The 27,366-nt window shown below is 33.5% G+C and overlaps 1 protein-coding gene across 2 annotated transcripts; it reads right to left on the minus strand.

Moving 5' to 3' along the window:
- Nucleotides 1-14,132: 14,132 nt before the first annotated feature.
- Nucleotides 14,133-26,994, minus strand: LOC149571888 (glycerophosphodiester phosphodiesterase GDPDL7-like). Of its 2 annotated transcripts, none has more exons than XM_089813297.1 (9): nt 26,736-26,994; nt 19,433-19,729; nt 18,085-18,194; nt 17,217-17,721; nt 17,011-17,052; nt 16,574-16,864; nt 16,164-16,300; nt 15,481-15,961; nt 14,133-14,645 (listed from the first exon to the last, which is right to left on the minus strand). In XM_089813297.1, the coding sequence occupies exons 1-9, from the start codon at nt 26,866-26,868 to the stop codon at nt 14,350-14,352; spliced, it is 2,292 nt and encodes a 763-aa protein (XP_089669423.1). In that variant the 5' UTR covers nt 26,869-26,994; the 3' UTR covers nt 14,133-14,349. The 2 variants fall into 2 exon arrangements, with proteins under 2 accessions (XP_089669423.1, XP_089669422.1); XM_089813296.1 differs by having other exon boundaries at nt 16,574-16,867.
- Nucleotides 26,995-27,366: the final 372 nt, after the last annotated feature.

Consider the following 27,366-nt stretch of genomic DNA (forward strand, 5'->3'; position numbering starts at 1 on the left):
TTTTTGGAAAGTGTATGTCCAGTAGACATAGGTGTTCCAACTACCTTTGAATCCTCCATTCCAAACTTCGTTAGTATCTCCTTGATATACTTAGACTGAATAATGCAGATACCATCTTTCTTCTATTGAATCTACAATCCAAAAACTAGTTTTATCTTATCGAACATGAACATCTCAAATTCTTTACTCATCTCTTCTAAGAAATCTTTGCACAAGTCATCCTTTCCAGTAGACAATGTGTCATCCACAAAGATTTCTGCCAATACAATCTTCTTGTTCGGTCCTTCTTTGATATATAGAAAACTATTATCACTTGCTCTTTGAAAACTAATCTTTATCAAGTAGTTATGAAGTCTTTCATACCAATCTCTAGAAGCTTTCTTGAGTCCATATAATGCTTTGGGTAGTTTACAAACCATATCCCTTTTTCTAGGATCTATAAAACCTTCTAGTTGTTCTATGTAAACTTCCTCTTCAAGAATGCAGATTTCACATCCATTTGATAAACTTTAAAACCTTTAAATGCAACATATGCTACTAAAGTTCTAACACCTTCTAATCTTGCAAAATGAGAAAATTTTCTAATACCTTCCTCTTGAAAATAACCTTTAAAAACTAACCTTGCTTTGTTTCTTGAAACTTCTCCATCTTCATTCATCTTATTTTTGAAAACCCACTTTGTGCCAATCACATTCTTATCCTTGGTTCTAGGAATAAGAGTCCAAGTCTAATTCATTTCTATCTAATCTATCTCTTCATTCATTGCTTGAATCCAAATTTCATTATCCAAACCATCCTTAACATTTCTAGGTTCAAATTTAGTAAGCAAACATGTACCTTTCAATTTGTTTCCTATCATTGTACTATCACATTTGTCTCCAATGATCTACTCAGGTGCATGGTGCCCTCTAACATATCTTGCTAATGTAGATAATTTGGATTTAGAACTTGTTTCACATAGCTTAGAATGCTCTTAGAATTTTAGGTTCCATTTTCTATGACTCGAGCCTTTCAGATGACTCAGGTTGCAATGACTGCAACTTGGTAGCTTCTGATTACAGCTCAGGTCCTTTAGACTGTGACTCAAGTTGCACTAGTTGCAAATTAGGTACTTCTAGAGATTTTTGGGACTAGGGGGGTGAAGCTTCTTAACCTCCAATTAGATTAGGCAATGTATCAAGTTCACAATACATAAACCTTCTATAATCCTTAGGTTCTTTGTTGCCTTCAAACTCATCAATTTTCACATGTGCATTTTCTATGATCTTATGATTAGTTAGATTCAAACACTTATATGCTTTACCTCTACAAGAGTATCCTAGTAATATTATCACTTTTGACATCAATTTTTCCTTTCCTAGATTCCTTCAAAATATAACATTTACTACCAAATACTTTCAAGTAACTTGAATTGGGTTTATAGCCATACAATGGTTCATAAGGTGTTTGATTTGAGTCTTTCTTCAACTATACTATGATTAAGGTATAAAATATTGTACTGATTGTTTCCTTCTAGTATTTGATTGTAACATTCTTTTCTATCATCAGGGTTCCTGTACAATCCATGATAGATATGTTCCTTCTTTCTACTATACCATTCTACTGAGGTGTACTAGGGGCTGATACATGCCTTTTGATTCCTTTCTCAGTGAAAAATTCATTGAATAAATTAGAGATCAATTCACCTACTCTATCAAACCTTAGACATTTTAATTTCTTTCTTGACTCTTTCTCAACTCTAGCTAGACACCAATTAAACTTTTGAAAAGCTTCAAATTTTTTTTTTAAATACATTATAGTCATCATTCTAGAATAATCATCAACAAATAAAATGAAATACTGATCTCCACTACAGCTCTCTATTCCAATAGGTCCACAAAGGTTTATATGAACCAACCCAAGACTACTTCTAAATGATAGTTCTTTCTTTTGAAACTATTCTTTCTCATCTTTCCAATTTGACAATTTTTGCATAGACCCATATCAAGTTTCCTCAAGCTAAGAATACCTCTTACTCTTTTTTTCTTTCTTATCTTGACCATATTATCAAAATTTACATGCCATAACCAACTTTCTTCTACTTGAGAAATGAAACATGAACTTTCATTGAGATCTAGGTAGAATAAGTTTCCTTTTGTCTGATTGCAAGACCCAACTAGATTTCATTTTTCATCTAGCATCTTGGCCTTCCCATTCATGAATTCTACCTTGAATCCAATGTTATTCAACTATGCCACACTCAATAGATTATGCTTTAGTCCTTCCACCAATAGATTAACAATGGTTATACTACCACAAATTTATTAAAAGATTATGGCATATTCTTTCAATTAGAATAGACTAATTTTTTTGAACAGAAATAATTAGATTTTGAACCATATGGACTTATGTAAGGATATTAATAAGAGAGACGTTGATCATGTCACATAATATGATTATTCTTTGTGAAATAGAGAACAATAATGAGAGTAGTATGCAAGTCTTCTACAATTAACATAGATGCACCATTAATAGCTATCAAAGGCCAATGGCCAAAGAGGTTACAAAACTATGTCAAAGAAGGTGTAAACCTGTAGTAATTAATGCATCTTTGTGCAGCAAGCACAAAGTTGATCTAAACAATATAATTTAAAAAAGATATCAAAATTGGTAGGAGATGTCTCACCTAAGAAACTAAATTTGAAGTCTCAAGAGGTAGTAGTGATCAAACCATGATATTTATATGGGGAATCAACATAGTTGAAAAGAAATCTACAGTAAAATGGCTAGAAACCTATGTGAATGGGTCTGGATCAAATTCTGTCAGAGGTAATGCTGCTAATTTGCATGAAAAAGCAAATGGGAGCAACTATTGAATATTACATTCTTTTTTTTTGATCCAGAGTTTTCCAACACCAAGACATCTCAAGATTCCCTACATGCAAAAGAAATACAAAAAATGAATAGTGCATTATATCAAAAATATAAATTTTCCACAGCTTTATCCTTGCACTTAAATATATGCTGACCTTGAACCTAAACATCATCTATAAAACAACTTTTTGACCTGAATGAATTAATAGTGGCTCTATTTTTTAAATTGCAATGAGTAGAAGAGAAAGAGAAAATGTAAAGGCATTGAATATCTTTGGAATCCACCTCTGCAACTTTCTAATAGATAACAAACTTGGAATGTCTAATGACCAAATTCTTAGCTCCTTTCTCCTCTCCTGTTGACCCTACACCAAACTCCCACCCACTGTAATCACCATGCGCGCCAAAACAAAAATACTGCCGTGACTTTTTTTTAATCCACATCTTATGTTCTAAAGGTCAAAATTTAAGTAATTTAGCCATGGTCAAAATTTTGACCATATCGGGCCCATTTTTTCAACAAAAATGAATTTAACAACCCAAATAGGCCTTTGGTCAAAAATTTTGGTTGAAAACGGGAGCCTAATGTACTAGTGTTATTATGTTATCATGTTGTAAGTATGAACCATTTTCTTTATTGTGACATATTTTATTCATGTTATGACACATTTTGTAAGTATATGGTACATGAACAATAATTTTAATTATTTATGTACAAACATTAATTTAAACATGTTTGAATGTAAAAGTAATGGAAAAAAATAGGTCATTACTTGAATTGACAATTAATTTATAATATCAAGTACACACTGTTAACTTTCAAATAGTAGTAAACTCTTGTTTTTAAATGTTTACAACATGTTTCACAAAATCTGTAAGAAAATGTGAATGACATAAATAGAAGTGAACTCAAAATATAAAATTGGTTCAATAAATTTCTTCAAATGAGGTCCTGCAAAATAAAATTGTAAAACAAAAACATATGTTAATAAAAGCATAAATTAATATATGAGCTATCTGAACTATGTAAATATGTACAATGTGTGTGTATTCACTATGCATAATTGCACAAGTTGTTGATGTTCGATCCACCTTAACATTTAAATTTGCATAAATTGTAATTGAGACCTGAATAAGAAGTATATATAAGTTCTCTAATTTGCTATTGACAATGCATACATACATTTAATTAAATTATATAAGTACATATATAAAAATAGCACAATAAAGAAAAAACTTACATGTGTTTGATTTAAATGTAGTCATCCCACTATACCATCTGCATCCTCTCTCTTTTGCAATGCATCTATGATTGTCTCATACTCATCCATTGAAATTGTTCATAATACCTTATTGGCGGGTCTCCCTTTGTATCTTTCTAATTTGATATTTGTTGCCACAACCAAATGAGAATAGTGTAAAATCTTCTTTTTGGATTGGTAGTCTTCAAATGTCAGTAAACCATTTCTTCTTGTTAGGTATGTATGTAGCCAGGTACTAGCTACAACGATAGACCCAATTGGATACTCAAAACCATCATCATCTACTTGATGACATATCAATTTTTTCTTAGTTTCCACACATGTAGCTAGCCAATACTTAGTCTATTCATCATTATCATTAGGTGCAATAACAGCATAAACATGTCCTACAAAATAAGATAAAGTACATAAACACTTTAATCACATGTGTACATATATAAATAATATATTAAATACATGTACTTCAATTATATTAATGACATGTATATAAATAAATAATATAAATTGAAGCATGATCACAACAAAATTTAATTTAATTGTGCATACTAGGTTGTATGAGGTCGAAAATACAACCATAGTCTTCTGATGTAAAAGTAACATTCTAGTTTTCATTTACTATATCATCTCGAAAGTATGTTTTAGTAGGTGATAATGATTTTTGTTGCCAATCTTCAAGCCATTATGTATTCTCGCATTCTTCCCATTCACCTACAAGATAAAACTGACAAAAACAAGCAAGCTCCCTAGTCCATATAGTCCAACTATTAGAATCTAAACTCCTAAATGAATGCCATTTGGTTGACCCACTAATTGTATCACAGTCATATCTATAAAGGATATTCTTCTCTTCAACTAAGTAGAAGAAATGTTTGATTGTAGAGTTCTAACTTGATCCTGTGTATAAATATTTGTTACACCATTTGACAATCTCATGTGCATTTTTGAATTTGGCTTTTCAAGGGCTCTCTTCATGCATGCACTAGCACCATCATGTTCTCCTTTACCATGTCCAACCTCAAAAAAACTCCACACATGTTGGATATTAGTTTGCCTATCTGTCCTACTCAACCAATAGAACATTCTAGCATTCTTGAATTGTCCTATACAATTATCTAATCATATCCAATGTTGTGTCATTTGAATTTGTCTCTCTTTTAAATTATCATAAAAGACCTTGAAATAATATTGGACAAACTCAGCTGAATGAAGTTTATTATCACTCATATAGAAATGGTATACTCTCAATATTTTCAAATCCTCCTCTGTACTATCAGGTGCATACCTATAAACTATATGAACATCAATTGTTACTTACACTAAATTGTAATATTGTGGTTGTACCTTATCTTGAAGTCCAAGTGTGTAGTTCTCTGCAAAGACAAAAATTGAAAGTATAGTACAAATTGAAAATGTATTCTTACATATGCAAAATTGTTCATCAATCCATCTAGCATATTGAGAGTGTTTAATATATTTTGGTATGATCACACTCTTAAACTCATCTATAAATGCATGACAACTAACTTTATCTATAGTTGGATCACACCTTCTTCCAATCTTCCCACCCTTCAATCGATATTCAATATTTTTGAATCTTTTTACATCAACTAATTGTTGTCCAAAAGTAGTCAAAGCATTTTCATGCAAACATTCATCTAACAAAGAAAGATTGCCACACATATCACATGTACTAGAAAGACATGCATTGAAAAGAAAGTATTGATTATTAGGTGGCTTAAAAAACAAACCAAATATGAAATCCTTTATAGTTTGAGGTGGCATTTTTATACCACATTCCTGCAATATTTTTTTACTATGCATGGTACCACATATAGATTGAAATACATCATAATGGCAACAAAATTGAACATGATTTTTATAACATGTGATTCTTTACTTGTTAATCCTTACATACCATGGTTTACACTTTTCAAAAGATCTTTGACTAATGGTAATAGTTAATACCTTACCATCTACAAATTTTTTGAACAATTCAGTTTGAGTCATGTCCAAAAGGTTTTTAGGATGTGGATCACGTATTTTTGAGTCAACTCTCAATTTAAGAACATCTCTTGAATTAGGTGATACTCGTGTATTATCATGCCAAAAAATTTCAACCAAACTTTTGACTTCACTAGTAAGTTTCATATCACATCTTGGGAGTCTACCACTACAAGTCCACAAAATATTTGTTGGATGTCATGCCCAAAACTTGAAGGCAAAAACACACACACAATTTTTTTTTAATTAATAATTAAACATGCCCTAGGTTTGAAATGATTGATAATAGTTTTAGTACAGGTTCTTTACTTTACGTCTTAAGGTTATAAACATGAGGCCGATTACAACATTACGATTTTGAAACTTTTGTTATTAGATTGATATCGATCTTGAGTTATGCTATTTAAGAATTAAACATATCAAAAGATACTAACAATGCAAGTTACTCTTAACTTTTGGCTAAATGATAAAGGAAACAATCCAACATACTCTATTTGCTTAACAAATGCTAACGTAATGGAACAAGATAATAGTTTCATAATGAGTTTGCTAAAACCTTAAATGTTTAAAAATTTATACCAAATATGTTAAAACGGATAACCTAAAACCAACTCAAAATTACACAACATAGTTATCAACTAACTTAATAATTAAAAGATTTAAAATAATTTCAACGTTAACTTAAAACTCTATTAAATTAAACTAAGTACACTTTAACAGATTAAAGTTTCATCCTAAAACTAACTATATAACCAAGTGGTTATAAATTAACCTCATATGTAATGCTAACTTAAGACTTGATTTAAACAAATTTCTCTTTACAACTTTAAACTAAAACAACCTAAAGACACAACCATCTAACAAATACTAAATTATCTAAATCTATACTAAAACATATTCTAAAATGCTAACTACAAATATAAAATACATAAATAAAATAATATGTATAAAATGATATTAATAAAGAGACTAAAACCAAGGAATTAAATAAACTAACCTACACCTAAACAAAATTAACTCTACCCTACTAACTCTAGTCTATCCTAATCCCAGCTATCCTACCCTAACCACAAATCATAACACTAGCTTATGAGACAGGTCGATTTGACCCCTCCCTACACCTCACCCTAGGCCCCAAGCAACCCCAAGCCTGCACATCAGGAAGAAGGTACGCAGAGGGGATGAGGTCAAAAGTTTTTAAACAAACATTCACTAGAACATTAATACTACTCCCAAGCTAGGCCAGCGTCCAAGAATTAATGTCATGTGTTGACCTTGATCTCTCCTCCCAACGTTTCCACGTAGCCGAAGGAAGGGGAACGCAATCCCAAGGGTGGGCACGTGATCATAGATGAGCAAGGGGATTTTTGGGAAATAAAGGTGATCACCTCCATACCCTTTTCAACATAAATGCCACCAATCCAAATTGGCCGCTAGGATAGGAGAAGGATGGGGATGGGACAAGGTGGCAGGGTGACGTCACCCACCCATCCCATCCACTAAGACATGAGGCAGACCCTAAAGAGCTTGTTAAAGGCAAGCTTAAACTGACGTGCAAGGCTAAGGAGGCAATAAAAGCATAAAATTTTATAGGTGAAGAGGAGATATTTAGGTATTGGCTTTATTTAAGAAAAGTATATATTTATATATTCAGAATTATGTACCAAGGAGATCTACATAATATTTATCTAGTTTCTTTATTTACTAAGGAAGGAATCTGAGCAAGAATATGCTCTGTGGCTTGGAAGCAATGAATTCTTTTTCCCCATGTATTTTCCAGAGAGTTTTTACTCCTGGGAGTGCATATTTTTTTTGAAGGCAAAAATTTTGACAAGGCATGATCATGCTATTTTAAGCATTTCATTCATGTTGCTAAGGATTTGAATAAATCTATTATTAACATGTTTCCTTAATACAAGTATTCCAATGCAAAGGAGTACATTAGGTAAAGTCTCTCAATCTCTAGTTAAACATGTATGTTTAATATTAATTCTTCAAGGACATGGTATGAGTTCTATGTTCTGATTATTATTATTATTATTATCTCAAGAATACAACCTCTCAGTCCAATTGATCATATTTGTAGAACTTGGAAGGTGAATGATACTATGCACATAATAAAAGAAAAGGTGATGGATTATTCTCATTCAAATTTGATTGTAACCACCATGAAATTTATCAAGAAATGAACTATCTTTGATTTCGTAATATATGGTTTTGCTCTTGATTGATCTCATCATAATACTTATACATCAAAATTGAAACTCACTATATCAATTAAACTCTTCATTATCGTAATTAAAACTTGAACATTCATAAATCAAGACATTATCTATGATTCTATTTTCCCATTTATTTATATATATATATATATATATATATATATATATATATATGCAATTTAATTTATTCTCTTTTGATGAGCACTCATACAACTGAACGTTATGAACAAATATTAAGAGAACCAAATTCACTCATCCATTACTTTATTGGCTAACTTGATTCAAGGGCTCAGCCGGGAAAGAATCAGGAAGAAAACTCGGCTTTGTTGCCATATACAATAAGGATTAAAATTACAATTTACAATAGGATCTCAATCCCAATTACAACAATTTTATCCAATTTTCTTCATGGTTATCATCAAGAATTTTGTAATGTTTTCTGAATCTCATTTCAAGAGCCATGGAAGAAACCAATAACTGATCGGGTGACAATCAAGCATAACCAAAAGAACATCAAGCATGCATAGTCATACATGGTTTACACAATAAGATTCACAGTGAATCAAGTCTAGGGAGAGGTGGATTCTTCCAACTGGAGAAGTCAAGCACAACACCAAATTCAGATGCCCAATCGGGGCCAATAACCAAGAACTTCCGTTCTTCCATTTAACTTGCCATACTCATACCAGGTTTGTGCTGACGGGTAGGGGCCCATAACACCCTACCCTTTATCCCTCTTCTCATCCTGAGAAGAGACTCTACACAGGTTGGAGTCCAACTAAACATACCTCTCCCAAAATTGGTCACTTCTGCCCTCTCCTAGGGTGAGTAATACCAAAACACCCATGCAAGGAAACTCAAAATTGCAAACATAAACAAGAAAGGAAAACAACCAAAAAAAAAACAAGGTTTACAAATCTTCCCAACATACCCACAACCATACAACAGTAAAACAACAACAAGGTAACAAGAACATGAAACATAATACAAAAACTGAATAAGGGAGATGGGAGTTTCCTACCTTCTCAAAGAGGTAATGGCAATGAACAAATTTGAGTAGAGTATCCCTCCTTCCTTCAAGCTTCAAGAAATATTCCCTAAATGTAGAGATTGGTTCACCCCCACCACTAGACCAAGGAAGGCCTCTAAATAAGCCTCCAACTCAACCACCCAAAAGAAGCAATAACTATTCCCACCCACTAGCCACACTAGAACTCCTAACTCAACCTACACCATGGTTAAACCCTAAAAGGAGGTGGGGTAAGACAACTCATGACAACCACTTGCAATTTTCACACAAAGGCAAAAAGGGACTTTTTGAGTGCCCTCAAAAGTCAAAGCTAGGGTCTTAGGGGTTGGAAAAGACCCCTAACCCATACCCACAACCAAAGGTTAGGAAAAAAAACATGTTTTAAAGCCTTAGGGAAGAGGTTAGAGACAAAATAAAATCTAGAAATAAAAAAGGTCCATCTAACAACTCTAACTAGCAAATTAAGCACATAAACATTTTATGAGTGCCAAGTGACACTGAAAGAACACAATTACGAACAATAGGGTTTCCAAATTTTAGCACATGGAGATCAGTTTTGTTCCTCCGTAGGGTTCCTCGGCTAAATATCTGCACACTCATTGCACCCATCAGTAGTCTCGTAAAATCACATGTATATAAACGTATATGTATCAGAAATTTTCATAATTTAAAACATACATCAATAAAGTTTCTTCATCATTTATAATTCTTAACCATTTGAAATATCTTAAATCACATCTCAATCCTACATCTACTGATTTCGTCAACATACATATACATGAACATTAAATGACAATCATCAAATATATCTGGAAATAACATCACACAACATGAAATAATAACATATGTTCCAAGCATCAGATAATGTCTCGACATCTCGAGTCATGAATAAAAAAAATAAGGGTAATGTATCACTATGCTACGATGGGTCGGGGCGAGGCCTCACATCGGATCACATTCAAAGTTAACCCTTCTCTTTACGGCTCTTTCTAAAGTCTTACAATTCACATTAAGATGTCCACTTATGTTACTAATCAATCTTTTGTCAGTTGTTGATTTATTAATTAAAGTCATTGTTATTGCTCATTGTGTTGCATTCTTATCTTTAGAGCGACTTCTCTTTTCGATAACATCAAAGGCACTAGCAATAGTGGATGCAACTTGTTTTAAAGACTCATTTTTATTCTTGGGTTTTGCATACATTCCTAACTTTTTCATTACTTTTTGCATTTTAGACATTTTAATTAGTTGCAACATCAACTGACATTGAAACCCAAATTTCTTATTATAAAAAAATGACTATATAATCTATTAGCATGTGTCCTAATTTGTCTCCATGAAACCAATCCCTCAAGATTATCTAGCACATCATTAGGAAAATAAAAATTATGTTCAGGGACTTTAGTATCATTCTAACATGTTTGTTCAGTAATTGGTGTTTCCATGTCTACATTCATACAATTGTTATTTTCAATTGGCATTTCATTTTGACTATTATTTGGAATTTGAATCTCATTTTCATTTTTTTTTGGTATTTCTTTCAGGGCATGCATTTCCATTGGACTTTTTTTTGCATGATCATTTAGCAATCTATTCTCATGAAGAAAATCTAAATCATTTAAATCATAACCTACTTCTAAAAAATCACCAATTTCATCATGAGAAAAAATGCAAGGGTTTGGAGACACACCTGTATTGAATGTTTGATTAAAATGTGCACCTAAATCTCCTTGTATTGGGTTCTTCTTCAACCTCTTCATCCATTATGGTATCCTTAATGTCTTTTTCATTTGAAACATTGCTCAACTCTCTAATTCTTTGTCTTCTCTCTCATCAATGTTGTGCTTCATTCTCTTTATTTGTTGCAATCTTCTCATTTTCTTCATTATTTTGATCCCATGATTGCACCAGTTTTGAATTCGAATCAACAGCTTGCAAATTATAGAAGAGGACAAGAAAACAAAATAACTATGACAGAAATTTGTTGTTGATGTTTGAAACTATCATTCAATCATTGCAATCATTGAAAAATGGCCTAGCATTTTTTAGGGCCCAATGGATAGATTAGAATTGGCTACTCGATTATTTAAAAATCAGGTGCCTAATTTTTAAACAATCGGGCACCCGATTATTTTAAAATTGGGTGCTTGATTTTTAAACAATCAGGTACCTGATTGTTTAAAAATTGGGTGCCTAATTTGGTTAATAGCTAAATTCAAATCAAACACCCAATTTTTGAATTGTGAATCAGGTGCCCGATTCCAGTGACATAGGCAGGAATTTTCCATGGGTGTGAATTGCATGAGGTTTTGCCTTGAGGAAAGGCATGGCATAGGCTTGGTGGGACCAAACCAATGCCTTTATGAACCAATTTTTAACTAAGGTATTTAATCAACAATTTCAAGGATTGTCATAATTTTTATATGGTCGTCCCCATTGAATTTTTTGACAAAACAAAAACCCATTATAGGTCTTACTATTCTGATTTCAAAATTGTAAATTTTATAATGTTATGAGTTCATTTGTTTTTTTTTTCCATTATTTATTAATCAAAAGTATCTATTAAACATTAAATAGTGACATTCACTAAAACTTAAATAACTTTTTAAATTTTTCATATTTTGTAAATTAATTTACATGTCATTAATCCTCACACAATCTTTTAAACTTGTAAAAAAAATTCAAAATAAATAAATTTTGATTAAATTATGACATCCGTACACGAGAGGTTTTAGAATTAGCTTAATTGTTAATTAATTTTTTTTTTAAATATTCATTAAAAAATTGAAAAAAATTATTCTCATAAATCTTTGGTGTGTCAAGTAACTTTGTTTAAAAGAATTCACAAAAATTCATTTAGTTGTGTCAAATTATGGTTTTCGTACACGAGCATGGTATGGTCTTGAAACATGCATTTTGAAAAAGTGGTTTTTAAAGAACCATACCAAAAAAAAAAATCTATCATATGGGTATAAAAATAAATTACGTATGCAAAAAAATCTTAGGCACTACAATTTCATTTCTGAATTTTTTTTTATATTTAATCTCTAAATGGCTCAAATTTTGGCATCAATTGACAATATATTTCAAAAACAGGAAAAATGTTTCCACATTTTGGCCAAAAGTGAGACCCAACACAGTAATGTATGAGTACTACAAATATTTTTTATCGAGCTTAAATAGTGCAGGAAGAGTTCCATCAAGCAACGAATCCGAATAATGCCCACTTGTTTCACAAGTCTAAAAAAGGGTTGATGAGAAGAATGAAGATTTTTAATAAATTTAGGATTTTTTTTCAAATGGAATGTTAGTTTTTTCTTATTTGAAGACCTCATATATTGTATAGTTACATCCATCATTTTAATATTTTTTAAAAGATTTTATTGGATATAGATTGAAATGAAAATATTGGTTTCAATGTTTGAAAAGTACTCATGGTACTATCAATAACATGTATTTTTTTGTGTTTGCATCGATATAATACTTATCAAGTTTAATAACATAATATTTTGTTGAAAGTATTTTATTATTATAATGTTTAGACATAATTCAATACTTTCTTGAATGAACAAACATATCTAATTTTTCAAGTCGATTTAATTTGAAGTCATCAAATCTGTTACTGTTGTTAGATTTGTGGTAAGGATAATTGATACATTTCTTTTCTTTTCTAATTTTATCAATTTTATTAAAATATGTATGGAATTACTATATTGAAAAATCTATGTAATAAAAAAAAATCTAATACAAATATATTCTTTTAAATGGACAATATTTATTTGGTAATTAAAGTTGTGTTTTCCAATTTTTTAGTACATTTGCATTTAAAACTTATTTTTACTTATTTCTAAAAACTAAACTTTATTCTTCTCCAATAATGAAACTTTTCGCATTCGCATTTAAAACTTATTTTTACTAATTTCTAAAACCTAAACTTTATTCTTCTCCAATAATGAAACTTTCCTTATAGTATGCTCATTTTAAGACAAGTTCTATTTTTTATGTAAAAGATATCCACTCACAATCTACCCTATTTACTGAAATTATTTTCAAGTAATTATTTATATAGAAAATTTATGTTTTAATTGTTATACGTCTACAAGAAAAAATTAATTTAATATTGTATTAAAAGAACCTTCACCTGAATTAAGTGACTATTAGAATAACGAAGATATATTCATATTTTGTATAGTTATCATATTCTGCATTATTTACATATTCATATCTGATAATATTGTTTCATAGTCTGTGTTCATACATACCCATTCATTATATGAAGTGCAAATTCAAACAAAGATCTCAACTTTAATACTCTCTTCATACATACACATTCATTTATACCGAGTGCAAATTCAAACAAAGTTGATTGTATTATAGAGGTTGACATTTTTTGAAGGAGTGTGTTGTTTACTTCTAAATTTCTAATCTTTCCTATCTTTATTTACTTTTAATACCTTTTCTTTTGCTTATAGTCAAGTCTATTTATTTCTTAATGTCACATCATTCCCATTTTAAATAAACTTTATTAACCAATTACTCGATTAAGCCCAAAGCCTGCACACTCGTAACAAGCTTGGTTCCTCTCCATTTAAACTTCACCATGCAAATCTTAATATCAACATAACAGGCGTAAGACTAGCTGCTCTCGGATGTCTTTTCTTCGGTGTCAACATGATTTTTTTCCTTCGTTTCAAAACTAATTTGGAAAAATGAATCAGATTTATTTTCTGAAATTTAATTTAACACAACAGAAATCTATCAAACTGAAAAACCAATTGGAGGATGCTTCCACATAATATATTCCGTATGATATGATTCTCTTTCTGTCAATGATAAGGAATGGTTAACATCAGAAATGAACCAAAAGAGGCCTGCCAGCATAGAATGCTGCCTGGCCAAATCAAGATCTGACATTTATAAAATCGTGCTATACAAAATTGGTGCAGAAGAACGTTCCTCAAAAAATGGTACAGTACCTTTCTTAATAAGAAGCAAAGAATAATATAAAGAGGCCTATTGGAAGAGATACAAAGAGAGAGTGCCTGGTCAGAGAAGCACAGCCGGATTTACTTGGTGAAGTTGGGGATTGGTGTTCAGTAGATGGTTCAGAGGCGGGACTAACATCCAGTGATGGCAATGGAGGTTCGATTACATCTCCAAGACTTGGAGCTGGTGCTTGAGCTGGTGGCTGAACTCCTACACCCTGCAGGAGAGCTCCAGGAGAAACAAGTTGCATATTGTAGTCAATTTCTCTTCGAGTTTGACGACAGGCATTTTCTGCAATCATCACAAGCACGTGGCATCATGAGCAGTTAGCTTATGTATACATATGCTAATTTGCTTATATAAGTTTAATTTACTTTAGATATTAATTCCCAGCAGTGGTGAAAAATGGTCTATAAGACAGAATGAAGCGCCTACTATAGTGATTTGAAGCTGAACTATCCATAACAAGTAAAGATATGATGTAACGTATCTAAAAGCTGCAACTCCTGAGAAATTTAAGCTTACCCAAGTTGCCAATGATAAGGGTTTTCCTTAAAAAACAACACATCAACAGTCGAGTACTTTCTCTAGCATTTTAATATTTACTATAATTAGAAATAAATGACCTATTTAGGGGGATGGAACATTCATTCTGTTTGAAACCAACAGGGAATTATTGAATTATGTCTAAACATTATAATAATAAAATACTTTCAAAATGTCTAAACAAGCAGATCCCTCCCCTCATTTGAAAGAGTGCCTGGGGGCTCCCTCCCAAATAGTCCATTATGTCTCTGGAGGATGTGAATGTAACCATTTCTACTCTATCCTAATCCATAAAGAAAGATTGAACTTGAACAGGGTTAAATGAACTTAAAACTTGTTGGACAGCAGTTAAGCACCATTCTTACATTCTAAAATACTATATCGCGAAATTGGGAATATGAATTCTGCTCCATGAATATAAGATTATCAGAACAGTTCAATATGTCATTTCACAATCCAAAAAACTGGGTGTTCCTAATTCATATCAGAAGAGAAATACTGCATATGTTTTAGCATCCTGGACAGCCTTAATCATTAGAAATACAAATTGAAGAAAACAAGTACAAGTAAAATGACTAACTGAGATATGCTGATGCAGTTGCTGGGAAGTCAGTGATAAGCCCATCTACGTTGGCAACTTCCACAAACGAGTTGATTTCCATTGTTGGATCTGCAAAATAATCAAAGGCTAAAGCAGGGAATTCATTTCTCAGAAAATGCACAAAAACTGATATGTTTTGTCTGTGCATTCGGGTGACAACATCCGTGGCATTTAACAAAAAGGAATTGCTTGAAGGATAAATGACACCCCTGGGTATTGTCACAGTGTCAGCAAGTGTTTTGATATCCTTGATGGATGAATCAGAGATAGCAACATTGGTTTCATCAACTTTGTAAATAAGCTTAAATTTTGATCTTTGCTTGAATTGGAGGAGCACTGCACTATCATCAGACTGTATCATAATCCTATCAGTTTCATTATCAAAACCAGATTTACTTATGGCAGAAAGAGTGGCATTTGTGATGTCAAGGTTACTGCTCGATATTATAGCTCGTGCATTCTGCAAAAGGCACAAGAAGCATTCCAGTCATGATGTTGTATAACTAAAAACATTGAATTCTTGTACAGTACAAACATGACCATTTGGTCTGTTCCTGAAACATAAAGTACACTTCAATGTTAAAGTTCCAACTTTTCTCAAGAAATATTTTCAAATTTCAATAGTGCCTTGCTCATTTAATGATTATCTTTAATAACAATACCTCTATGTTGACAAGTACACTAATGTTGGCTCCCTTTGCAAATTGGAGAAATGCAGTCAAGTTCATGTAATTCCCCTTGTTAGCTTCTGCAGGATTTCTTTTGAGCTGATAACTGTCAAATGGACTGAAAATGTTTTCTGCATTGCAAAAGAAGTGTATATTACAATATCACATCAGTTGCTTCTAAAAACTCAAACAATTTGAAAAATACTTGCACAAGAAATCATATGGCATAAACTCCCATCATTTAGATATTCCTTACATATTCTGGGTTATATAACTGGCATAGCTATCTTTGTCATGTTGTTAATAAAATAGAAAGGAGAGTTGAACCTCCTCAACAATGTCAGAAATTCAAATTATGATCCCATTTGGATTAATCCACTCAGCATGGGTGAGATTTGACTTACTTTGCAAGCCTTGGATATCACCCCATTTGAGATCAAAAGTGAAGATGCCTTGATCACTCTGGATGTCTGGAATTCTTTTCAGTTTAGATGGAAAATATGTTGAATCGGATGACACAGTTGTCCCAACCATTAAGTCTGGTGACTCCCTGCAGAAAGGAATGCCATCTTTTGTTATTTGGACGGAGCAGTCTATGTAGTCAGCTCCATCTCTAATGGCAGCCTCATAGGCAATATCAGTAGAACCTACGTAATCACCACTTGCTCCATTGTGGGAAATGATTAAAGGGTTTCCTGCTGCCACATGTTAAGCATAGTTAGTGTTACCAGCTACTATAAACAGCATTCAAGTTCAACTTGCAGAAAAAAGTCTGAAGTATAGAATAATAGATGGAAATAAATAAGCATTTATTTTGCCAGATAATAGGTTAATTTTGTACCTGCTCTTAAGGTTTTATTGACATTATTGTGAGCATAGCAAGCTGCATTGGCATTAATTCAGATGAATCTAATGAGTTCATGGCTTCAATATAAGCATAAGTTAACAAAGTCAATATATCCAAAAACATACAGTTAGCTGTCACAGGGCTAGGGCCTTGAAGACAGCATAAAATGCTTCAGTCATAGAAGTAGAAAGACACCATACCTATTGCCTCTGATGCTGTTACAGGAAAGTCAGTCAGAATGCCATCAACAGAAAAGTTCTTATTGTCCACAAACTGTAGATACTCTCTTACTGGATCATAACTATAGTTGTAGCTCAGGCCGTATTCATCACTAGCAAAGTCAGCTGCAAAAATTTCCAGCCCAGAAGTGTGTGCGTCTTTAACAAGAGTTGTAGGAGCTTGTAAATATCCATCTGTACCAAGTGGCCAAATAAAGCTCTTTGGAACGAGGATTCCAGCAGCAAATGTCTTCACAAATGTTAAATTTGTTAAGATGGAACCATAGGTTTGATTTATTGAAGGGTCGGTACCATCTTTGTTCAGGAATCTGAATATTAACTTTGTGTTGCTGCGTCTGAAATTTGTTGCTATGGCTCTCAAAAACCCAACCTCGGTTGAAGATATGTAATTCAATTTTATATTTCTTGATAAACTCCGCACATATGATGGCATGCTCAGATTGTGCTCATCGTAAAATTTTGAATACTGCCATGAATATGAACAAAGAAGAATACATTACACACTGGTAAGGACTATAATGCTCACATATTAATACAAATAATCACTTTTACTGTCAAAGCTGGTTATCCATTTTGAGTATTACCATACACTAAGGAAATGAAAATGTGTGCTTTATGGTTCACCTTGCCTTGCAGTTTTCAATCAATGTTCGTGAATCAAAGTGTGGACAATGATTACTTGAAAAATAATCTTCCAAGCAAGGGTTAGAGTATATCCATTAAAAATACTGACTTAATGATAAATCCCACAACAATACTAATATCAGAACATAAAATATGTGCAATATAATTTATTAACATCTTCTAGACTGAAGCCCGCAGGATTTACCTGTACATTCAACCATATTGAAGAAGCATTAATTGCAGCCAATGCATCTGGTGGTAGCAGTTGATAAAAACCATCGAAGATAACAGGACGTGAGGAGATAGGCTGGGTTGCTGCAAAAAAACACAAGAACCATCCTTGAACTACCCAAACATATGAAACCATGCATTTTCAACATAAAACTAGCCTATTGGGCAAGAAAGGGGTTTATCTTTCCACAATTACTGTTTCCTTTTTAAGACCACTTACACATTATATATTTAGCCTTACTGTTTCTGAATATACTTTTCTCTGCTATATGTGAAACTTGTTGCTGGCTTTACCACATGTTCATAACAGGAGAATTGAATGAAAAATGGATATATATATATATATATAATTTTACAACAGGCTATTAGTGTTAATGTATAGCATCAGTAGAAGTAATGATGCTTGTCTGATATACAAATCTGTATTTAAGTTCTCAGATAAATGTTCATTATTGTTATATATGTGTGTGTGTGTGTGTGCATGTGTTGTTTGGATTAATATACAATCTATGACATTATCGGCAGACAGAACATCGACAGACTCTATTATATATCAGCAAAGGTTATTGTATTGTCAATGTTGTATTAGTGAACATTGTAAGCATTGGCAGTATTAATTATAATCACCGACTGCCTTGTATTTATGTTATGTTACACTAACAAGTAGTTATTTGTCATGCCACCATAGAGGCATGACTCATGACTCTTCGTGGCCAAAGGCCACAGAGTCATGACTCTATGGGGGTCATGACCCTTCACCAATATATATAATTGAATAGTCAGATCACTAAGGACAATATCAATACACGGCATTATAAGTCCTAGCGATCTGCACTATAGACACAGGGTTATTCTCAGCCTTCTACTCTGTACTCTTTGCTGAAAGACAATTATTGCATTCACTCTACAGTACAGGATTATCAACAGTCTTCATTGGAAGATCTTTGTCATCTCAGCAATCACAGAACAGTCATCAGTTGAGAATCAAATCGGTTCTGCATTTATTCAAGTAAGAGTATTCATTCATATTTAATTGTAATAGTTTTATCTATCAGAGATCTCTAAAACTAACAATTAGATCCCCTACAGAATTGTAGATTACTGAGATATTTATTCTCTAGGAAGGCCAGAAATTTTAAGACAAAATGAAAACATGGAGGACCGGGCCTTTCCATCAATATTAGTATAATTCAATCTCTTCAAAATGATAAATGAGATGGTCTGAAATCTAGCAATAAGTGAATTTCTGTTTGCAAACATAGAAATAAGGGTATAAATATATTACCATAGTAGAATAATTCCTCTCCACTTTTTTAACTCACCTGAGATATTGTTTAGGAGCACATCTCCTGTGTAGTCAATAGCAAAATATGCAGTGATATTTTGGCCATTGACAAGATAAGAAGTATTCTTATTTGGGAAAAAAGATTCTATGTTTGTTGTATTCTCCAAGTGTATATTTGTTCGGCAAATGCCTTGTGCATCTTTGGTTAATTGCAAATCACAGAACATTACAGCATCGGATAAACTGGTGCTAATAGCAATTTGATATGCGGCAAGAGTTTGGTCAGGAAAAAGTCCAGATAGTCCGCCCCGAGCTATAACCAATGGTGCTTTGCCTGCACAAAGAGAAGTGGAAAACTCATAATTGAGACTGGCACTATAGAACATCAATACAAATTTCAGCAAAAAAAAGCAATAGAACTTTAGTTGTTATAAGAATTTTCATCACTCGTTTTAGAGTCTTCGACTTGACATTAATTGGAAAATGTAAAATGCTAAAAGCTAGAACAAATGGAGCAGTAAAAACATAATTGCACAAAAAGGCCTAGAATAATACCAGATTTGTTTGCAAAATCAGGGGAGATGTATTATCAAATGGAAAAAAAACATATGTTCTGGTATTGTAGTGGAAGTAAGACAATAATCTCAATCAAAGTTTGCAAACTTTGCAAGCACTCTAAGAGTTGCCCAGTACTCTGATTTTTTTGCTGGGTGAGGTTTTACCAAAGTAACAAGTATCGGAATTGGCAAGGCTGAATAAAATCGCAAATTGGCAATGAATTGGAATCGAATCGGCAAAAATAAAAAACCCTTGAAATTTAGAGATTTTAACAATTTAAAACTTATTGCTTACACCCTTTATTGAATATAACTTAAACACACTATAACATCATCAAATAGAAATTAGCATACATAAACATGGAACATAAATGATAAATCCATCACATACATAACTATGTTACACGTACAATGTAAACTGTAGGCTGTAGCTGAACAAACTAGAAATCATAGGATCATAATGATTCAAATCATAGAATGTATGTAAGAAAAAGATCCATAACACACCAAATCATAACTGTATGTAAGACTCTAAGATGAAGCTCCATGAAATGTATGTAAGATGAAGATCCATGAAACGTATGTATGTAAGAATCTAAGATGAAGATCCTCTCTTCTACTCATGCTAAACAATTAGAACGCCCTTTAGGGTTAAAACAAAGAGGAAAGGCAAAAAAATATTTTAAAAATGTATTTTTATAAAAAATATCAATGTCTTCACTTTTGGCTGCCTGTGCCGATTCATGCGATTTTTTGCATAAATCGCGTGAATCAGCGATTCATGACAAAAAATCGGTGATTTGACTAACCAGCTCCAAATAAATCAGACGGCATGAATCGAATCGCCAAACCCGTGATTCTAGCAATTTTAGGGCAATTCTCAGAACTATTTCTTTCACAAGTTATCTCGTGTTTTTATAGACGAGAAAAACATACTAAAAATATCATCACAGGTAAAACGCTAATTAAAACGTGTTTCTCAAATGTTATTTTTTCTTTAAAACTGTCCATTCCCTCTTTCAAGAACTTCATACATTTTGTAATTGGATTTTGCAAAATCAATATGTTTCTGTAAGAGATTTTGATTTTTAGTACTTTCCAAGTTGCCAAGTTGAGAAGATTGGGTTTGCTGAGTACTTTCCAAGTCCGATTTGGTGAACTATGGTCTGAATGATAGATCAGCTTACAAATCAAGATGCTTTTGGGAATCTAACAATTGCACTTGCTCTCACAAATTGGAGTTAATTAGAAGACTCTATGGATAAATATGCTGTTACACATGGATATATTCCAGCAGGGGAGCTAATAGCCTTTCCACCATAAACCCTAATTGATATCATTCTTAAACTTACAAACTAAAATCTGAAGAGGATGTCCTCTAATGTGGAAAAAAATACAAAAGATTTGATGCATTCTATGAATTGCAAAATTAGGGATTCTGAACTCATGGAGATTAAGAATCAAGTTATGTATAAAAGCATATATGTAAGCACACAGATTTGACGTCAAAGTTCTACCAATTTAGGAAAATGAGTAATGTGCCTAGCATTCTATTTACGTAAACATATATGTACATAACCAGAGATGACACCAAAATGACCTGAGTGGATGAAAAACAGAAACGTGTCTTGTGTAATCTCTGACACTTCTTCAGGGTACAACATAAGCAACTTTTCTGTTAAGGTGGCATTTTAGTTTCAGCTATCTGAACATGAATAAGTTCTTCAGTTTCAGGAAAAGTTTATAATCAGGACTGAGGAGGAAAAGGTGACGAGAATATCAAAGATCAACATAGAGAATGAGCAAAGTTAAGAATTAAAGCTAGTGGATGCAGTCAGATACCAAAATAATCTCAGGAGATGAAAGAAATTGGAAGTGGAAACAAGGTCTCAACTGCTCACAAAGCATGAACAAAAATTAATTAATAAGCCTCATTTAAACAAATGAAACTCCAAGACAGCTACAACAAGTCAGAGTTTCCTGTCTTGATAGGCCCAGAAACATGTTTCCATCCAAAAATATCACTAATAGCAAAAAAGAAAAGGAAAAATCCAGTATAGAATGATCTTCATAGATTTATGTATGATGAAGTTCCCTTACTCCTTTTCAGAAATTGTGTGATGGTGGAACTGTATCCTGATTTTGTCTGTTTTAAGAAAATTTCAGTAATTTGCTACACTTGAATTCAAATAGGAAATGCAAATTTGGTATAATAAAATAACAGTGCAATTAGATAGGATCCAATTCAACGCCAATTTCAGGTGTACAAACATTTTTGTGCAGACTAGAGCCTTCAGTGAGGCACTCAATTTTTAGTTTAGTTACCCTTCTCAGAAGGTGATCATGTAATCCTAGTAATGGTTTTGCTAGGAAGAAAAGGTGTAACATGAGATAGCCACCTTCTGGAGGGTTAAGCACTAAAAATCACATCGATGGCATCCATAATGGAAAAGCTGGAGCTTCCAGGAAAGTAGTAGTCAACCAGGATTCTAATGAGAGCTCATTTTTCAGTTACCCTTTGGATCTCTGAGAAGGATCTCTTTAGACACTCTAAATCTTCCTATGCTAACCTTAAAGACAAACTGTTTGATTTTAGCTACCTGACTATAATAGAAGAGTTTCAAAAACTAGAAATTAAATGAACATCAGGGATATCCAGACTCTTTAAAAAGTTGCAAGACAAATGTGCAAGTTACATGCCCAAAGACATCACATTGAAAGTGGTAAAGGAAGAGGCATTCTTGAACTCAGGCTTAGAGCATGTCTTCAAACAATTATTTGTGATGATGGGACATAATTCAAAATGAAAAATGGTCGTCTTACACCTGTACAGTCATCTTTTGAATGTGGGATACCATTGTCGTTGCTTCATACAAATTGTTTCCCCTATTCTATTCTCTTTACCCGCATCGACTTCCATCAATTGTATACCCTCCTATTTGTCGCTATAGACTGCTCAAGTGTAATTGGCTGAGAAGCGGTGGAATGCTCATTGCCAAGGGGCAGATCCTGTCATTGTCTCACTTCAAATTTCTATCTTTGTACTGACCACTAAATTTGGAAAATTTCTGGCCATATTAGCTCTCTTTGACATCTTCTAGTTAAGATTGAGCATATGTATCATCTAAGTGGTTTTGAGCAATGGGTGTCCTGGGATATATATCATTTTCTCTTCCAACTGGTATGGTGCCTTCCTCTGTTTTTGTTAGCCTCTGGAGCTATTGTGATCTTTCCTCTTATCTGTGAGCTGCTATTGTTTTTGTTTCTTGCTAGCATTTCTCTTTCCTATGGAAGGCTTAATTCTCTTTATGATTTCCAAGAACTCTGAGAAGCATTGGTACCTCCTAAATGACTATCTATAACTGTTGCTGATCAGCCCAAGCTTCTACAAAGCACTCTATTGATCCCTTGCAAATAAACATGGCAAGGGAAAATGGATCAATCCTGAGGGTCAAATTGTAAAGTTAAATGGATTCCCACTGATTCACCCACTAGGCCATTGCTAAGAAAGTAATTAGAAAAATTCAGCCCTCTGAATGGGAGAAAGACTTCCAAGAGTATTGTGGTAAATAAAACTCTTTTTTGTCTCTTTTCTGTCCAACCTTATGGGCAATGAGAGCCAAGCATTCTGTCTTGATAAACTCTTTTGTCATTTCCCAATTTAACGTGACATAAATCTTTAGGTCTTTGCATGTGAATCAGCTAAATATATGGAATGGCATTTGTGAGCAGTTAAAACTGGCGGTGGACTTGCTTGCTATTTAAGAACATGTTAATCCACTCAATGTCATTCTGAGTCTATCAATTTTACAGCGGACACAAGTTTGAGCTTTGATACTCCCAAGAAGCAATACCAACCAGGATATTTTTTGCTCTCAAGGCTTTAATTGACAACCTAAAGGTATTGGTTTGCTATTTTACAACATCCTGCAAGGAAAAGCAATTCAGTCTCGATTGCTGCCTCTAATGCTATTACAGATTTAGAGGAACTTAAATTGGACACAGTGAATTTGTTGAGCAGTTATACAATTGCATATGCAGCTAGGGTCACATGTTATTTAAACTTTAAACCTTACCAAATCCTTGTATTTGATGGTCACCAATCCATACACTAAATGAGTTCAACCTGGGGTTGTTATAGGATGTTGGAGAAAAGTAACTGGTAGAGATAAACATGAAGCAGGGAGGGGTTTTACTTTTGGACTTCATCCAATGGGTTCTATTACCAATAATTTGCTATTCGTATTCTTTGATGCAGTTTCATTTCAAGAGAAGGCATGTGCCCAATTACTCTTGTTCATATATGATGCAACTTTCTTCTTTATGGTGGTGCCCTCAGCTCTCCAATTATCCCCTTATTTAGATTTCATTAAATTTTGTTTTGATAATGGCCTGCAGTGGTGGCTACTGCCAGTTTATTTTGGGGAACATGGTTTTTGTATTTAGAATTTTTTCTAAATACGCGCTCAGAGGATTTTTAGAGGCAGGTGGTGGCTACAATGGGAAACAGAATATTGAAACTAGAATGGTTGAATTTTTGGATTATTCAAATCTTCTTCTACCATTACATCTAATTTGTTTTTTTGATAATCAACAAAATTTGCGATACATACTTTTGGCACAATCTATGCCTGATTCTTCCACAATTGTTTTTAGCATTTTAAATACTGTTTTTAATAATGAGCATGAACTGCATGAACAGGACATTCCATTGGAGTTTAATGAACAGGGGTCAAGTATCGATTTAGAGCTTAAATTATAGGGGCACGGCAATTTGCAATCACCTAGAGGGGAGTCTCATGAGTTGAGTAAGCCGAAACAAGAGATAATGATTCTTCTCTGCATTGGTTTTCTGCATTTTCGGTACTGTTTCTAGTCTTAAGCATGACCTACTGTAACATGGTATTCGTTTAATGAAAAGGGATAGAGGGTGATATGAATCAAATTATGAATTATATGTACAGTTTTTTATATATTTAAGATTCCTAGACTTAAATAGCTTGTTACACGGTTGTTGATAACTCTGCTGGTTACTATCAGTTAAAAGTTTGATATGGTTAAAAATATGAGGGCCAGTACTGTTCAGTTTCAGGCTACTTAGTTTCCTCCAAACAAAAATTCACACTTCTTTCTGTAGGGACTTTGGAGGTCTCTAAGATAATGCTTGGTTTAATCAGTTTTCTTTTGAATAAATAGATCCTCCTTTCCACCATTTTCTAGAACTAAAAGACAAAAGCAAAAGGAAGGTGATATGCTAACCATCTGTCTTATTGTCAATTAAGAACGAATCTCAAAACTCTGAAAGGGCTAAAGAAAACCATTGTGCATTATTGAAAGAGCTGTAAAAACCTCTCATCTAATGATAACATTTGATTTTGTCATAATATTGTCAAGTCGATCTCTGCGATGGGGGGAGTTTGAGATTAGCTCAAACTAACAACAAAATGTGCATCGATGACACTACTTGTAAAGGGTCATTTAATCCATTGAAATCATCGACTAGCAATAATAAACTGGAGTCTGATATGGGGTTAAAAGTTATTAAAATGGCATCATTGATCATTGCACTACATATCTAGGAACACATTAAACCAAACAACTGCACTTGGGAGGCTCTTAGCAGTCCAGGAATGAATTGAATTTAATTCATTCATGTGGCACCTAGTTCCTCATAATCAGCAGAGGGCAATCGGTATCAACCAAAGCTAAAGGTTAACGCAAACGATGAATCCCCTTGGACACGAGAAATAATTCAGCATATGCTAGTTGACTGGGTAGAACCCCAGCAGAAGCCTTAAGGAAAGATGATAAATGTAGCTTGCACTTATTTGATACAAGTCATTGTTAATTAAGAAATGACTGTAGGCTACATTACTAAACTGTCAAATTCAAGAGTCAAATATAATGGCAGTGCTTGAAATGGGTTTGATTTTAAATAGCATATATGAAAAAACAGATAGAATAACCCGGTTACACAAGGCCGGTATGCTGTTTTTTCAGAGGGACAAATATGATAGCAGGTATTGATGTGGGTGTAATTAAAAATATTGAATTATTTCAACAAACCACCCTAAATCATCAAATACAGCTAGCAGCTATGCTGAAGTGTCCGAGGGATAAAAACTATGGCAGTTATTCATACGGGCACTAATAAAAGTAGTGAATTTTATTATAAAAGGACAGCTGGGTTTTGTGATTAGCCAGCAGAGGTGCAATATAACAGCAGTTCTTGATGTGTGTTCGAAAAAATACAGAAACGCTTACAAATAAAAAGGAACTTAAACATCCGATTACATCAGAGTGTCATGCAAAATTGTCAAGAGGCACAAAAGTATACGGCCGTTGTGGATGTAGGTGTGATTGTGATGAAAAATGAATCATTGAATTACAGCAGTTCGGAATGTTAAAAAATCGGACGAATAAACATAATGGTATTAATTGATGAGGGTGTGATCCACAATACGAATTTATTTCAACCCCATAAAAATCAGAATCATTAAAGCGTGAAATGCTGTAGTGATCAAATGTTCGGACAGGCATAACGGCAGTTATTAACTTGGAGACGAGTGAATGTAGTGAACTAATTTTAGAAAAACGCCGTAAGAACCCAAGCACCATAATGGCAATTCGTGAAGTTGGTGTGATAAAAATACAGAATTAAATTCAGAGAGACGAATCTATCAGCAATCCTTGGAGCAGATGTGACTGAATCTCAAAACACTAAAACAAACAATAAATCTCGCTGTTGATCAACGGTAAAAAAGGGGCAGAGCAGCAACTAACCGCTAAGAGTTTGCCATGAACTGTTCCCCTGAGCACAAGTCCCCTGCATTGAACAAAGCCAAAGAGCTACAAACACTTGAACAAAAACCAACCGCATCAGTCGACCCTTCAACGCCATCTTCCCTGATGGCATACACTGCAAAGCAGCACGGAATGGCGAGATGCACAAATACTTTTATAAATCTGTTTATATGGGTTTTAAACAAATGTACAGTAGAAAGAATCCCAAGTATCAGAGAATGATGGTGCCCTGAAATATAGAGCCTCGAGTTTTCCTGGCATTTTAAGGTCAACTGCTGTGGGGAGATCGAGGAGTGTCCACGTCAACAGAAAAAAGAGACGTTCTATGCCCGAGCAAAGGTTCACGTCAGCAAGCAACAAGGGGTCCCGGTGAGACGCGTGGCCAGCCTGGCCGGCCGTCTTTAGCGGCCTGCAGGGAGTCCTAATCTCTTTTAAAATGCCCAAATGCAAGAGATATGCATTGGGCCTGAGTATGAAATCACCTGTTCTTGACATGTCCCATGTGGAGGGTATACATGGAATTGGGTCCCATTCTTCTGGACTTCTAGAGTTGTTAATCATCTTCATTTTCGTATTTTAATCAACTAAACTGAATTTTTCAAGCACTTGG

The sequence above is a fragment of the Cupressus sempervirens genome, chromosome 2, assembly GCF_028749045.1.
Source record: "Cupressus sempervirens isolate cs-2001-9-10 chromosome 2, ASM2874904v1, whole genome shotgun sequence".
NCBI classification, from domain to species: Eukaryota; Viridiplantae; Streptophyta; class Pinopsida; order Cupressales; family Cupressaceae; genus Cupressus; species Cupressus sempervirens.